This window comes from Populus trichocarpa, chromosome 19 (genome assembly GCF_000002775.5).
Source record: "Populus trichocarpa isolate Nisqually-1 chromosome 19, P.trichocarpa_v4.1, whole genome shotgun sequence".
Lineage (NCBI taxonomy): Eukaryota > Viridiplantae > Streptophyta > Magnoliopsida > Malpighiales > Salicaceae > Populus > Populus trichocarpa.
Window position 1 is genome coordinate 9,777,250 of NC_037303.2, and position 13,700 is coordinate 9,790,949.

At 34.2% G+C, this 13,700-nt stretch overlaps 1 protein-coding gene across 1 annotated transcript; it reads right to left on the reverse strand.

Moving 5' to 3' along the window:
• Positions 1-7,427: 7,427 nt before the first annotated feature.
• LOC7459241 (probable LRR receptor-like serine/threonine-protein kinase IRK) lies at positions 7,428-11,831 on the reverse strand. Its single transcript, XM_002325893.4, has 2 exons — positions 9,783-11,831; positions 7,428-9,284 (listed from the first exon to the last, which is right to left on the reverse strand). The coding sequence occupies exons 1-2, from the start codon at positions 11,222-11,224 to the stop codon at positions 7,835-7,837; spliced, it is 2,892 nt and encodes a 963-aa protein (XP_002325929.3). The 5' UTR covers positions 11,225-11,831; the 3' UTR covers positions 7,428-7,834.
• Between the last annotated feature and the right edge of the window lie 1,869 nt (positions 11,832-13,700).

The following is a 13,700-nucleotide window of genomic DNA, read 5'->3' on the forward strand; positions in this document are numbered from 1 at the left end:
AGAAATATAATCTTTATATTAATTATATTATATTCCTTAATTTCTAAAATATATTTTAATCAAGTCATACTTAATTAAATCATTTCAGTTTAATTTTTAACTAATGGTTCTTAATGTGTGTGACCCATTAGGTTCCTAATATGTTGGCCCAAATATAAATTATAATTCGAAATAAATAAATTAAATAATTTAATTTATTATTAGTTCAATAATTGATTAATTTATATTTGAAAATCAGGTGCATCGTTTAGCTAATAGTTCTCAATGTGTGTGTGACCCATTAGGTTTCTAATATATTGACCCAAATATAAATTATAATTCAAAATAAATAAATTAAACAATTTAATTTATTATTAGTTCAATAATTGATTAATTTATATTTGAAGATCATGTGCATCGTTTAGCAACGTGTCATGATCCCTCAAATATTACAAAAGTCCTTGGTGGTTTAACTTAACCTTTCAGTGATTGGTTTCTCAGTGTAATTAATATCCTTTCATCAATAATGTTTTAATTTAACATTAAAGCATGGAGTATGTCTGTCACGCTAAATCATGTTTATTCTCTACATAATAGTCATTGATCATTTGAATAAGATTTAAAACTCTTTTCAAATCTCATTCTACATTGTACAAGGATTTCTTTGTTAATACTATTTGAGAATAGATGAATATTTTTTCTAATTCACCTAGGATGATGAATCCCCTCTTGATTACTCAAGTACCTTCATATAATTTATGGTATACTCAATGTTTGCCCTTTCATTACCTCGATTAAGATAACATGTAACAGAATCAAAGCATAACATTCTTTATATAAGATGTTATAGTGATCTCAAGTCTAATAATAACTTATACAATCATCACATGAGCCATAAATATAGGAGATTTCTCCATATAAAATTCTCATGTAGGTCAGTTCAGTGTACATGTCTTATGACAAGCACTTACATGTTAGTTCTAGGTATCCCTTATACCTCAGCTTATGAGAACAACTGCTTCCTTTCATAAAGAAAAAAACATAATATATATATCAGTCTTTACGACTCTAATAAATGTCCAATATTTAAAAGAGCATCGACTATGAGTATTTTAGAAACAATGATTTGATGCAATAAGAATCACATAATTATAACAATTTTATAATTCCCTTTTATAAAGCATTTTTGTCTTATGGACTTTATCTTTACTCTAGATTTATTAATCTAATATTATATGAATATTAAAGATAAATTAAGCCTTTATTAATAATAAATATGTATTTACATGAATATAATATGCCACATGTAACCAACTAATTTGCTACAAGGCATATTAAACTAATATAGGAACCTACATAACTATTCATGTACCTCTTTAACTCCACCGACGTGTGTCGAAAATGCTCGCAGTCCAACTCGATCACCCAGCGCGTCTCCAGCATGTGCTGCCACTGTTGTTTTTTGTTTCTAGTAGTTCTAACATTTTTCATATGTCTTGGAGTTACTTTGCATTTTTTTAATGAAGTGTGACTTTTAGATCCAATTGTCGTTCTAAAATCAATATATGTTTATGTAAAAGTAAAAATTGATAAAAATATAATAACAAATTCATTGGTGAAATTTTGAGACATGTCATGTAAAATGCTGGAGGCAATCCCTCTTTCTAAATCCTAAAATATCCTTTTCTAATCCCGATGAACTTGAAAAGGTAAAATCTTACAATCTCTCTTTTTTTAATCCTAAAATATATTGCCTTCCCAATGAGTTTTAAAAGGGTAAAGTTTTATTTCAAACCCTCCTTGAACCCCTTTAATATCCTTTCTAGTCTTAAAAATTTTAATGGGAGAAACCTTGCTTATATTATACCCAAGATGAGAACTAAATGATTTGATAAATAGTATGCATTTGTGTCATGATCCCACTATATTTTCTTTAAGGTTAACCTCATGGTTTTCCTATTAAATAATGGTTTCAAATAAGGCTAATATTTATCAACATGGCAAACTTGGATTTGAGATAAAGAAAAGTTATCTTCGGTATATCTTTCATAAATAAAACATATACATTGCAGTCCTATTTTAAGCCTTAAATATCTTTTGAATAATAACCCAGACTAGGATCACCTCTTATAGTAGAGGCAAGTGGTGGAAATTCTCCAAATAAAAGGAAAGAAGAGTTAGCAAAAGAAAAGGAATAAAAAAAAGCTCTCATAAATATCTTTAATGATGGCACAAGATCCATAATTAAAGACCAAATATCAACGTCAAAAAAATGAGATAGAATTTAGAGAATTGAAATTGACAGGACATCGATCACTAAAATATCAAAATCAAGGCAACAAGCTTAAAAGGTTTGCACGATTGAATAAATGACATGTCTTTACACCCATAAACACTATTTGACCTTTATATATTCAATTTTTTCATAGACATAAACCTTAACCTATATTGTATGCTTTCAAAATCCTTTCTGATCAAAAACAATTTGTTTGTGTTGATCTTTAGCCTTTAAAAAGAAGAAAGATGTTTATTAAGCAAAATCATGACTCAATTAGTTGCTGCATATCATTTTTTAAGACCTTGAATCATGAATTTTCACCAATGAATAAGAAATCAACATAAAGTAAAGCAAGGTGTCTTCCATTTTTGAAAGCCAAAACTCTTTTTTAGGATCGAACTTTTTTTTTTCCAAAATAACACTTCATTTATCAAAGAATTCATTTGAGTCAGTTACAACTAAATGTTAGGATAACCATTCTTTTTCAACCAACATTCATTTCATTGTACACCAACAAAAACACCCAAGATTGCATCTCAGCATTTGAATGACATGTTTCTAGCTTGACTAAAAAATCAATTTTTTTCATTCGGTAAAAACACTTTTGAATTAATATCTCAATGATTGCATTTCAATGATTGTACTTATACAAATACAATCATTAAGGTTTGTGACTTGATCCTGAAACATGAAAGATGCAAAAATACAATACAATTTTTCTCATTTAACTTAGTTCCTAAAGTTCTTGATAAAAATGATGATAACAATGCATATATGTCTCACGTTGGTTTCCAAAAAAAAAACATAGCTAGATTAGTGGGGGGTGTAATTCTGTTTGTATGAATCCATGAAAATGACAATAGCTAAATGATAATTTGGAGAACTTCATCATAAGTATTGAATGGTAGAGGAAATAGTTTTGTTATGATGAAAAGTGAGCAAAGACGAATAAATATACTTCAGTTGCTCTTAAGGGTAATTTTGGGGGCAAATAAAGCTTCAAATATAAAAACCATTGACAATATCAAACATAAAAGGTCTTATAACTTAATCGCTTAGAAATCAAATTTAAATGAATAAGTGAGCCTAATATTGTGGTTAATTGTATGATCTACAATCAAGGTTTAAAATGATGCGAGGAAGTTTGCACATTTCATTAAAGAAACTCATTTTAAATTTTATATTGAGATTGATCACCTAATAATTTTGACCCATCATTAATAAATTTCATAACAAGGTTAGTCACCTCTCTCGATTGGATCACTTTTAAACTTATTAGTCACGATAGTATTTTTAAAGAAGCTTATTCATTCATGGCAACTTTTATTTTTCAAAAAACTAACCAATTTGATGGCATATTCATTTTAAGAAGCCCAATAATTTGATGTCCTTTTCCTTTTTCCTTTAAGGATCACCAATCTAGTGACAACTTCCTTTTAAAAAGCCTAATAATCCATCCCGGTGACCTTTTCCTTTTAAAAACCATCAATCCGGTGGTAACTTCCTTTTAAAAAAATCCACCAATCCGATGATATTTTTCTTTTAAAGCCCACTAATCTGATGACACTTTTATCTTAAGAAATCAACTAATTCAATGGCAATCTTCTCTCAAATAACACTCCATTTCAAAGTTAAATCCATTAGTCTGATGACAATTTTCTTTTGACCTATTGTTTTTTTTATATTGAAGTTGGTCATCTAATAATTCTAACCATAGAATTTCATAACATGGTTGGTCACCTTATAATTTTAATCTATTTAAAAAAAAATTCATGTCGAGATTAGTTACCTAATAATTTTGACTCATTTTAAAATTCTTATGTGACGGTTGATCAACTAACAATTTAGATTCATTTATTAATTCTCATATTGAGGTCGGTCACCTAACAATTTGGACCAATTTAAATTCTTTTTAGACTTGATTCTAAGGTTAGACACCAAATAATTTAAACCCATTTAGATTTCATGTTAAGGTTTATCATCTAATAATTGGGATCCATTTTGATTTTCCTGTGTTATCTTTTTTTTTCATTTAAAAACTTATTATACAAATTCAAAGGACATTGAGTTCTCCAATGTCTTTATGTCGTAAATATTGTAAAGAAAATGAAGTTTTCATAACTTATTTTTTACCCCTAATTTTTCTATTTATTTTTATTTTTTTATGATATATATATATATATATATATATATATATATATATAAAGAAAATTGAGTTTAGGGAGTAAAAGAAAAGGAAAAAGAAAAAAGGACAAGAGACTAAGGTGATTAGGAACTAAAATAATAATGGGAGATTATGTAAAAGAGGAAAAGAAAATAAATTGGAGGATCAATGAAAATTAAAAAATTATTGAAAGAGATACTAGACATTAAGAAGAGAAAATTTAATTAATTAGGAAAAAATTTAATTGCCTAATAATATTTTTTTCATTTTAGTTTTTCCTATTTTGCATAGAATCACATGCAATAAAAATAGAAGACACACAAAAATTGAGAGGGCACTCTTGAAAAAATAATACTTAACTATCAAAAGAAAAGGGAAAAGGAAAAAAAAAGGGAAGAGAAGAAGAAAAACACTAGTCTCTTAAATCTCTTACTATTCAACCTCTCGACCTATTGCTACCGCTGAATTCTGACTATAATCAATGAACACTCACTTCAACGGACCCTTTCCCATCAGCACCAACAACCTTACAATTTACAATAGCTCTAACGTCCTATATAACATTAGTAGAAAAGTAGCAACAATTGAGAAAAAAAACAGTAGCAAAAGCATTCTTTGAAGCAGTCATGAGTTTGAATTTTATCATATTTATTTATTTGATAAAAATTAAGTACAAGGTAGTGTAAATCTGTACAAGTTTCAAGTTCAAATAATTTTCACTTAAAATGATATATTAAAAAATAATATAAATTATATATAAAACCTTACCTATGAATTTAAATTTTTAAATTAAATTAGTTATTTAACACATTCTTTTGTTTTTAAGAAGTTTTACTGATGATGGCTTTGGACACCTTATTTTCTTCAAACTCTTGGACGATAGTTTCTGTAAAAGCTGCAAAATCCCACTTCATTTCAAGTGAGCATTTGTTGAAAAGGGCACTTGACTCCTTCCCACGTAGCAATCCAATCATGTATATTCACATTATAACATTATTTTTTAAAAGATTAGGAATATAGCATGTTTTTTACATTTTGATAGAATAATATTATTTTAAAAAATGATAAAATAACATGTTTTTATATTGTTGTGCTTTAGAATATTAGTCGGCTAATTAATCTAATTATATAAATAGATTGATCGTTTCATACAAAAACTATAATTTTATTAAAAAAAAATTTAAATATATTACATGAGTGTTAATGATATAATCAAACTTGTAATAATAAATAATTGTAAGTAGTTAATTGTAAGTCTGTTATAACTAGATAAAAATTTAACACAAATAAATTATATAAATAGCTTAACAAATATATTTATTAACCAACAAAACAAAACATTACAGTTGAATTAGAAATGCATGCCATGGAAGTGCAAAATATTTTATATGCGTGTCTCAACAAAATGATGCTTTCTGCTCTTTTGATGTATTTTGTTTTATTTCTTTTCCATAGATTACAGGATGATGGTTTTGCTGCCACTCGTTGCCGTTAAATTAAACACTCTTACAATAAAGGTAAGATTGGAGCCTTGATTGGAGGAGCAAACGAAAAGAAGCAGTGCCTAGGGCAGAGGTAGCTAAGCGTGGAAGGTTATGGATGGGCTGCATGTGCATGTATGATAATACTAAACAGACATCTTTTGATAATGGGGATACTGTGGTAAGGCAATTCACAAGTACAGCAGAAAAGAAGAAGTGGGTATTTCAAGCTGTCACTTCCATGGCCAAGAGGCTTAGATATTCCATCCTTGGACAAGAAACACGATTGTGAAGGACCCCATGCGCTGCTGCTTGAAGATAAAAAAGTGTTCCTACGAGCATGAGGTGGTTCTCTTGGGCCCAGCATCATTTATAGAACCTTAAGGCTGACTCCACTAGCAGAGTAGGGACAGCACACTGGTTCCTATGCTCTGCACATGGCTGTCCAAATTTGTACAAGAAAAGGTTGTTCTTCCCAGAGGGTGAAAGATGGGTGTGTTTAAAGGTGCATCGCGGTTATTGAGAAGGGGTAAAGGAATGGAAGAAAAGGTTAAGACCCATGTGAGATTAGCTGTGTTGAAATGAAGACAAATCCAAGAGGAAAGGAACAAATAACCCATTTAAACAAAGTTGATTATGAACAACTGAAGGCATTGGTTGTCAAAATCCAACATTTTAAAAAGAATGCTTCTATTCCGACAGCATCATCTTGTGCTGCAATATTCTATTCCCATACCTTGACACTCTTTTTTTCTAGGGCCTTGCTTCTTTCTAGCTGTTGCCCTACCTTTCCCTTTTGTCCTAGTGTTTTTTTTTAGGTTTTCCTGTGCCTCTTCCTGTTATTCAATTGAGCACTAAGATTACTTGCTTCAAAGTGGGTGCTAAGAATCTTTTTGAGTCCTCGGCGTCTCTAGGACACTTTTGACTTGTAAAGAAAGCATTTTAATGCCTCCACCCTTGCTATCATTGGTAACACATGATATTGATACTAAGCGAAACAAGCATTCTTTATTCGGGATGTTGATAGTCATATTTGCCCTTTGCCAAGTACAAGAAAATCAAAAAACTTGTGAATTTATTCAATCAACCAGTTGACCTCTCCTGCATTGTAAGAATCGGGATTAGCCTTAATGGATTTTACTATCTTCGGGTCAGGTGGGATTGGGATTAAGAACAGTGCAAAACTATAACCACAAAGAGCAGGCACAAGCAGTGATGGGGAGCTACAGTCACAGCTTTGTCCGCACCAACAGGAGTTCCTTACATATGCAAGGGATCTGCATTCTGGTATCTATATCTCTTGAAGATGCTACCTACAACTGTGCTGGGACCGATGCGAACTAGAAGAGCAGCTTTTTTGCCCACTTCTCTTACTGATTTGGCATTTTTCCTTCAGGGAGATGATTCAATAGCTGGTCACTAAGGCTTGAAAGCACAACACCAAACCACAAGACCCAAAAGGGGCATTGGTCTCTGCTATCGATATCAAAGCAAGACTTGTAGCTGGGAAAAACAACTATACGAGTTCAACCAAAGTGTTCAAAAACACTTCGAATGCACTTTAAGTGTCATGAGCTAAAGATTGTGAAATTAGTCAGGAACCAATTCTACTATCAGCTCACAACTAGAAACAAAATCAAGATACAAAATGCAGTACAGAAGAATTAATAACAACCGAGGGACACGATATCCAAAGGGGTCCTATATTAGAGCCCGGTGAAAAGGAATCCGGTAATCTAACAGTAACATCGAGAAGAAACCACAAACATAAACTAAAAACAATTCAGGAGAAGAACCAATACAAAACAAAAGGAAAAAAGAACTCCCAACAACTGAATTTCTCCTCATTGATTAATTGAATAAACCGGATTCCTCTTCCCCGGATAACCCCGTTATAAATCCCATCTCTTAATTTCTTAATATGATTCATGTTCACCCTGAATCCTCTTGTCCCTCTGAAGGACACCTGATCAGGTCTAATATATTAATTACTTCTCCCATGTCTGGCCGGTTTGAAGGAACTTGCAATGTGCAAATCAAACCCAACTTCATAACTGGAACCACCTCATCTGCTGGGAAATTCCCCATGAGCCTCCCATCGACACATTCTTCCACCCTGCCTTCCTCCAATGCTCCTCTAACCATGTCACAAAGCACAACCACATCATCTTCCATGTATTCAACAGGTCTCTTGCCAGTAACAATCTCCAGAACCAAAACCCCAAAACCATACACGTCGCATTTCTCAGTTATCTTTACTGTTCTACAGGCAAATTCTGGTGCCATGTAGCCAAGCGCACTCTGAATTTTGCTGCTTAAAACATAACGGTCTAGCATTGGCAACAGCCTTGCTAGGCCAAAATCACCTACTTTCGGTTCACCTGAACTGTCAAGAAGGACATTGCTTGATTTTATGTTGTAGTGGATAATGTTAGACTGGTGCAAATGAGCCAAGCTTTTTGCAGTCCCTAGAATTATGTTGAACCTCTCATTCCATGACAGAAAATGACCGCCTGATCCTTCGTGCAGATGCTTATACAAACTACCACCAGAGACAAACTCATATATGAGAAGCTGCAAGGATTGAGTCCAGTAATAACCTTCAAGTGCCACAAGGTTTTGGTGCCTGATTTTCCCCAATTTCTTAACTTCTCTTTCAAAATCTTCTTGAGACTTGACAAGACTCGAGACAGTGAGCTTTTTGATTGCAACGGGATGACCATCTCTAAGGACAGTCTGGTAGACTGCTCCAAACCCACCTCTCCCAAGTTCACAATCCTTGTTGAGCAGAGCATGTGCTCCTGTGCTAAAGTCAGGCTTTCCAGTAAACATGACAAGTTTTCCAGAGTTGGCATCTGTAGTGGGAGAATCACTAAAGCCATCACCTGCGGATAACGTGAGAGCAGCTGCAGATCGAGATGTTGATGACCGAACACGGAGATTAAGCACGGTGATGGCAATCACACCAACAACAATGACAGCAGCAGCACCAATGGCAATGAGAGCAGATATGCTTAGAATGATTCTTTTGTGACCAGGATTTTGAGGAAGTGAGCCCGGAGTAGAATCAGAAGAAGAGTTTGGATTGAGAACAATGGGTTTGGGAAGGACTGCAGGGCAAGACTTATTGACTGCAGCGCCACAAAGGGATGGATTTCCAGAGACAGATGAAGGTGATATAGTGTTAAAGAAAACTCCTGCAGGTAGTTCACCTTGCAAATTGTTGTGGGAAATGTTAAAGGAGATGAGATTGGGAAGATTTGCCAACTGCTTGGGTAGGCTGCCAGTGAGGCTGTTTAAAGACAGGTCCACATCTTTTAGGTTTCCAAGTTTTGCTATTGCTGCAGGTATTGTTCCAGCCAAGTTGTTTTGGGATAGGATTCTACATCATTGAAAGAAACAGAAAAACAAGAATGAGAAAGCTTGTTAGACTAATGAAAACATTATGCCAGCTTCAACCAATATTAACTTTTCAGGAAAAGAGAAGCAAAGGTCAAAGGACAAGGATCTTTTCGTGTTTTAGAATGTAGACATCATATAACAATGACAACAACGAAAGTATCACATCCTTTTAGTTTAAGCAATAAGCAACTACAAATTCTAATTCTAACAAATAATTGATAGAGTCCAAAATCATAATCTAGAGACTGTATAATCTTCAAACTTAAACACCACCAACCCTAACAATAAAGGTATCTACAGCAGCAACTGTCGTGTTTTATGAAGAATTTGAGATCTTACCAGCGCAGAAAAATATGTTTCTAACTGTTTGATAAAGAGAAATTGAAACAAGATTTATGAACTTATCTAACTCTAGGCTACCAAATTGAACAAGGATAAGAAAACAAAAAACAAAACAGATAGATCAAAGAGAGCTTACAAAGTCATTAATGAAGAACAGTTCCCTATTGAATCTGGGATTTGCCCCGACAGTGAGTTCCTCTCCAGTCTCAGTTCCTTCAAAGCAAAAGCTCCTCCAATTTCCGTAGGAATGCTACCATTTAGCTTGTTATCACTCAAATCAAGAATATCCAATTCCTTCAAATCTCCAAAAGTTCCCGGAACAGGACCAAAGAGAGAGTTTTTTGACAGATTCAAGAACTGCAAGCTGCTTAAAACCCCGATGGAAGATGCAATCTTGCCAGAAAAATCATTGTGTGATAAATCCAGGAATTGAAGCCTTGGAGCAGAGCTAAATTTTCCACTAAGCTTATTCTCCAAATGCAAAACTTTCTCCGACCTTGAACCAAAAATCCACGTAGGAAGGTCACCACTCAGCAAATTCTGGCTAAAATCCAAAGCCAAAAGGTTTCCACAATTGGCCATAGATTCTGGCAAATTCCCACTTAAACCATTTGCAGACAAATTCAACACCTTCAATAATTGAAGTTTCCCAATTGAAATTGGAACCTGACCCGAAAATCTATTCCCAGAAAGATCCAAAGTCTCCAGGCGATTCAGTTCACCAATCCAGTTTGGAACCTCACCAGTAAACATGTTGCTACTCAAACTCAAATAATCACACAAGCCAAGCTTCTGCATTGTGTCTGGAATGTGCCCAGAAAGCATATTCTCACTGAAATCAACAGACCTCAACAACAAACAGCTTCCAATCCCATCTGGAACCTCCCCATTAAACCGATTCTTGCTTAAGTTAATCCTCCTCAAATTGTTCAAAACTTCAATCCCTTTGGGAATCTCACCATCCAGCAAATTACCAGACAAATCAAGTGACCTCAATCCATTCAAACCCCAAATCCCAGCAGGCAAAGACCCAGTAAACTGATTCGAACTCAAGTTTATAGATGCGAGACTAGCACATGAGCTCAAAGAACCTGGAATCTTCCCTGAAAACTTATTATTAGCCAAAGAAAGATCCCTCAAAGCCGCACATTCCTTGAAAAAGTCCTCCGATATTGTCCCGGAGAGGCTGTTCTCACTCAAATCAATGATTCTAAGGCTTTCAAGGCGAGTAAGGTTAGGATTGATGCTACCAGTAAGGTTGTTCCTTGATAGAGAGAGCTTGTGGAGGAACTGGAGCTGTAAGAGGCCACGGCCGATCCGACCTGATAGAGAGAGCCCATCAAGAGTGAGCTCAGCAACCCGGTTGGATCTCGGGTTGCACTTGACACCGAACCAGTTGCAGGGAGTGTCGTCATCTTGGTTCCAAGATGAGAGCTTTCTCATTGGATCTTGAAGGTCTGCTTTAAACACAATTAGACCCAAAACATCATCATTTAATGATGGATTAAGGGATCTCACACATTGAAAAGCTAAAACCAAGAACACTAATAAGCTTAGCAACTCTTTTGCCCTTAACATTGCTAATTCTGATCAAGAAACTCAAAAGGCACTACAACCCATTGAAACTTAGATGGAGATAGAAAACAAAGGGAAAGCTAAGAAAAACCAGTGATATATTCTTGGCTTAAAGTGGAAAAAATGGGCTCTTTTCTTTTCTTTTCAACGGCTAGATTCGAAGAGCAGAGACAACTAGAATAGACAAAGAAGGATTAAATTCAGCAAAATGAGACACCCCTTTATCCCAAAAACTTCTTATGTTGTATTCCTCCCTAGTGACCAAAACCCAGAAATGTTCCTACACAAGGAAACAACTTTTAGGGTTCAAGTTTCACAAAGAAGAAAAGGATAAAAACTTGAAGCAAGCAAACAGTTGATCTGAGAACAAAATAAGTTGCAAAAAGCTAGCACATTTGAAGCTGAGTGAACACTGAAGTTGGTTCGCCAGATTCCGGTGAAAAAGCTAGGGTTCCGGTGAGAGTTGCCGTCAAGACGCACAGGGAAGAGAGAGAGAGAGAGAGAGAGAGAGAGAGAGAGTTTGGTTAAGGGGTGTGTTGGTGTTTGAGCTGTGGATACTGAGAGAGAGAGAGAGAGAGAGAGAGAGAATTGGCGTTTTTATTAACGGGAAAGAGAAGAGAGAGAACGGACCAGGTTAGCAGGTGGGGGCTATTTAATGAGGTTTATGGACACGTGTCTCTTTACATTAGGTGGATGGGCTGTCCTACGTGGCTTTTACACGTAGTCCTTTTCACTGTTAGAAAACAAAAAAGCTTTAGAAAAATTCTGAATGGATGATTAGGACCAGCTAGCCGATTTTTGCTTAAAGGGTATATTTGTTTTTGTATTTTAATAATATTTTTAAAAAAATTTAAATTTTTTTATGTTTTTAAATAGTTTTAATATATTAATATTAAAATTAATTTTTTTAAAATAAAAAAATATTATTTTAATATATTTTCAAACTAAAAAAATACTTTAAAAAATAACATATACTAAACTCTTAAACACTTCCTCAATTTATCCCTATTTTAAAAAAAAAATTGTTTTTTTTATTTTGTTTTGTTTTTTTTTAATTTATCCCTTTTCTTTTTATTTTAACGTAATGTAATGTATAATTGTATGCTATAGATGCTGTAATAATTCTGGCAGATTGATAGAGAATCTAGGACAGCAATTTCCTCTTGCGTCCCTTGGTCGAAACGGAGCAAAATGCAGACGCCGTCTTCTTCGGCGAAAGAAGCAAAACAAAAAATGGCTTCCATGTAAACAAAACGAAAACATGCATCCAAATCTCGAGGACATAAAAGAGGCAAATGGGACTTCCCTTTCAGCTAATAAAAGACCGAAGAGATGGTTGAGGCAAATAGGCAGCCATGGGAAAAGCAAAGAAAGAGAAAAAAGCAATAAAGGAGAGTGGGTGGAATGGTGGGTTGTGTAATAAAGGAGGTTGTGAGGTGCTGCTGCTACTGCACACTGCAGAAGGGCTGAGAGCGACATAACTTCTGCTTTACAAGCTTTTCTTAAATCCCACTGCCCACGATCCACAGGAGGGTCCCCTCCCCTCCTGCCTCCTGTAATTCTCCATTTTCCTTGCAGAGTTAATGTGTCTTAACTCTTGCATGCAGTCACTCATGGCGTGTCTAGGAACTTCTCTTCTTGAGATTGATTTTGCTCTTGGAAACCAGCTTCTTCCCTGTTGTTAAGTGGAGTGGTCTGGGCTGGCAATCCATTTTTCAAGACCCGAAAGGCATGAACCCTAGAACCACTGAAGAAAAAACTGTGACTGAAATGCATGTGGATTAAAGAATGCTTGGTGGTTTTCTGGCGAATCTCACATCATTTTGCCTGGGAAAAAAAAAAGGCGAATGTTCACCTAACACCATTGGACAGTCTAGAGATCTTGGTCAAGAGTAAAATTATGAGGGATGCCGTTTCCTTGAAAGCAACTAAACCAGATTTCTCAAAAACTTAATGATCATTCTTATGAAAAACTAAAAACCAGTGCTGAATGTGGTGTCAATTTGCAATGCAAGCAAGTATGTACGAGTAGGAGGAGGTCGATTGGTTAGCATCATTCGTTCTTGGTAACTTCAATTACGTCCCCAAACTACCTATTTAAGCAATATGACCCTCAAAGCTTCATACATTTTTCGATGATTTGTTGATTGAGATTTGGGGTTGATGATTTGTTTTTTTTATGTGATTATTGCGGTCTCAAAAAAAAAATCAACCTGACATTGGATTTTTGTTTGAATTTTACAAAAAACAATTCGATTTCATTATTTACAAGAGATTAAAAATGAGGGAACCAAAATTGAGACAAAAATAAATGGTAGCCCTTTCTGTTTTTTTTTTTAAATATGGTGTCAACTCTAGTCCTCTGTCTTTTTTGTTCCTTCCTTCATCAATTTTTTTTCTTTTTAATTTTATCATTCAATGTTGTATCGATTGATACTTGAGGTTGATAATTTTTTTATCTAATTTTTATATCGTTATC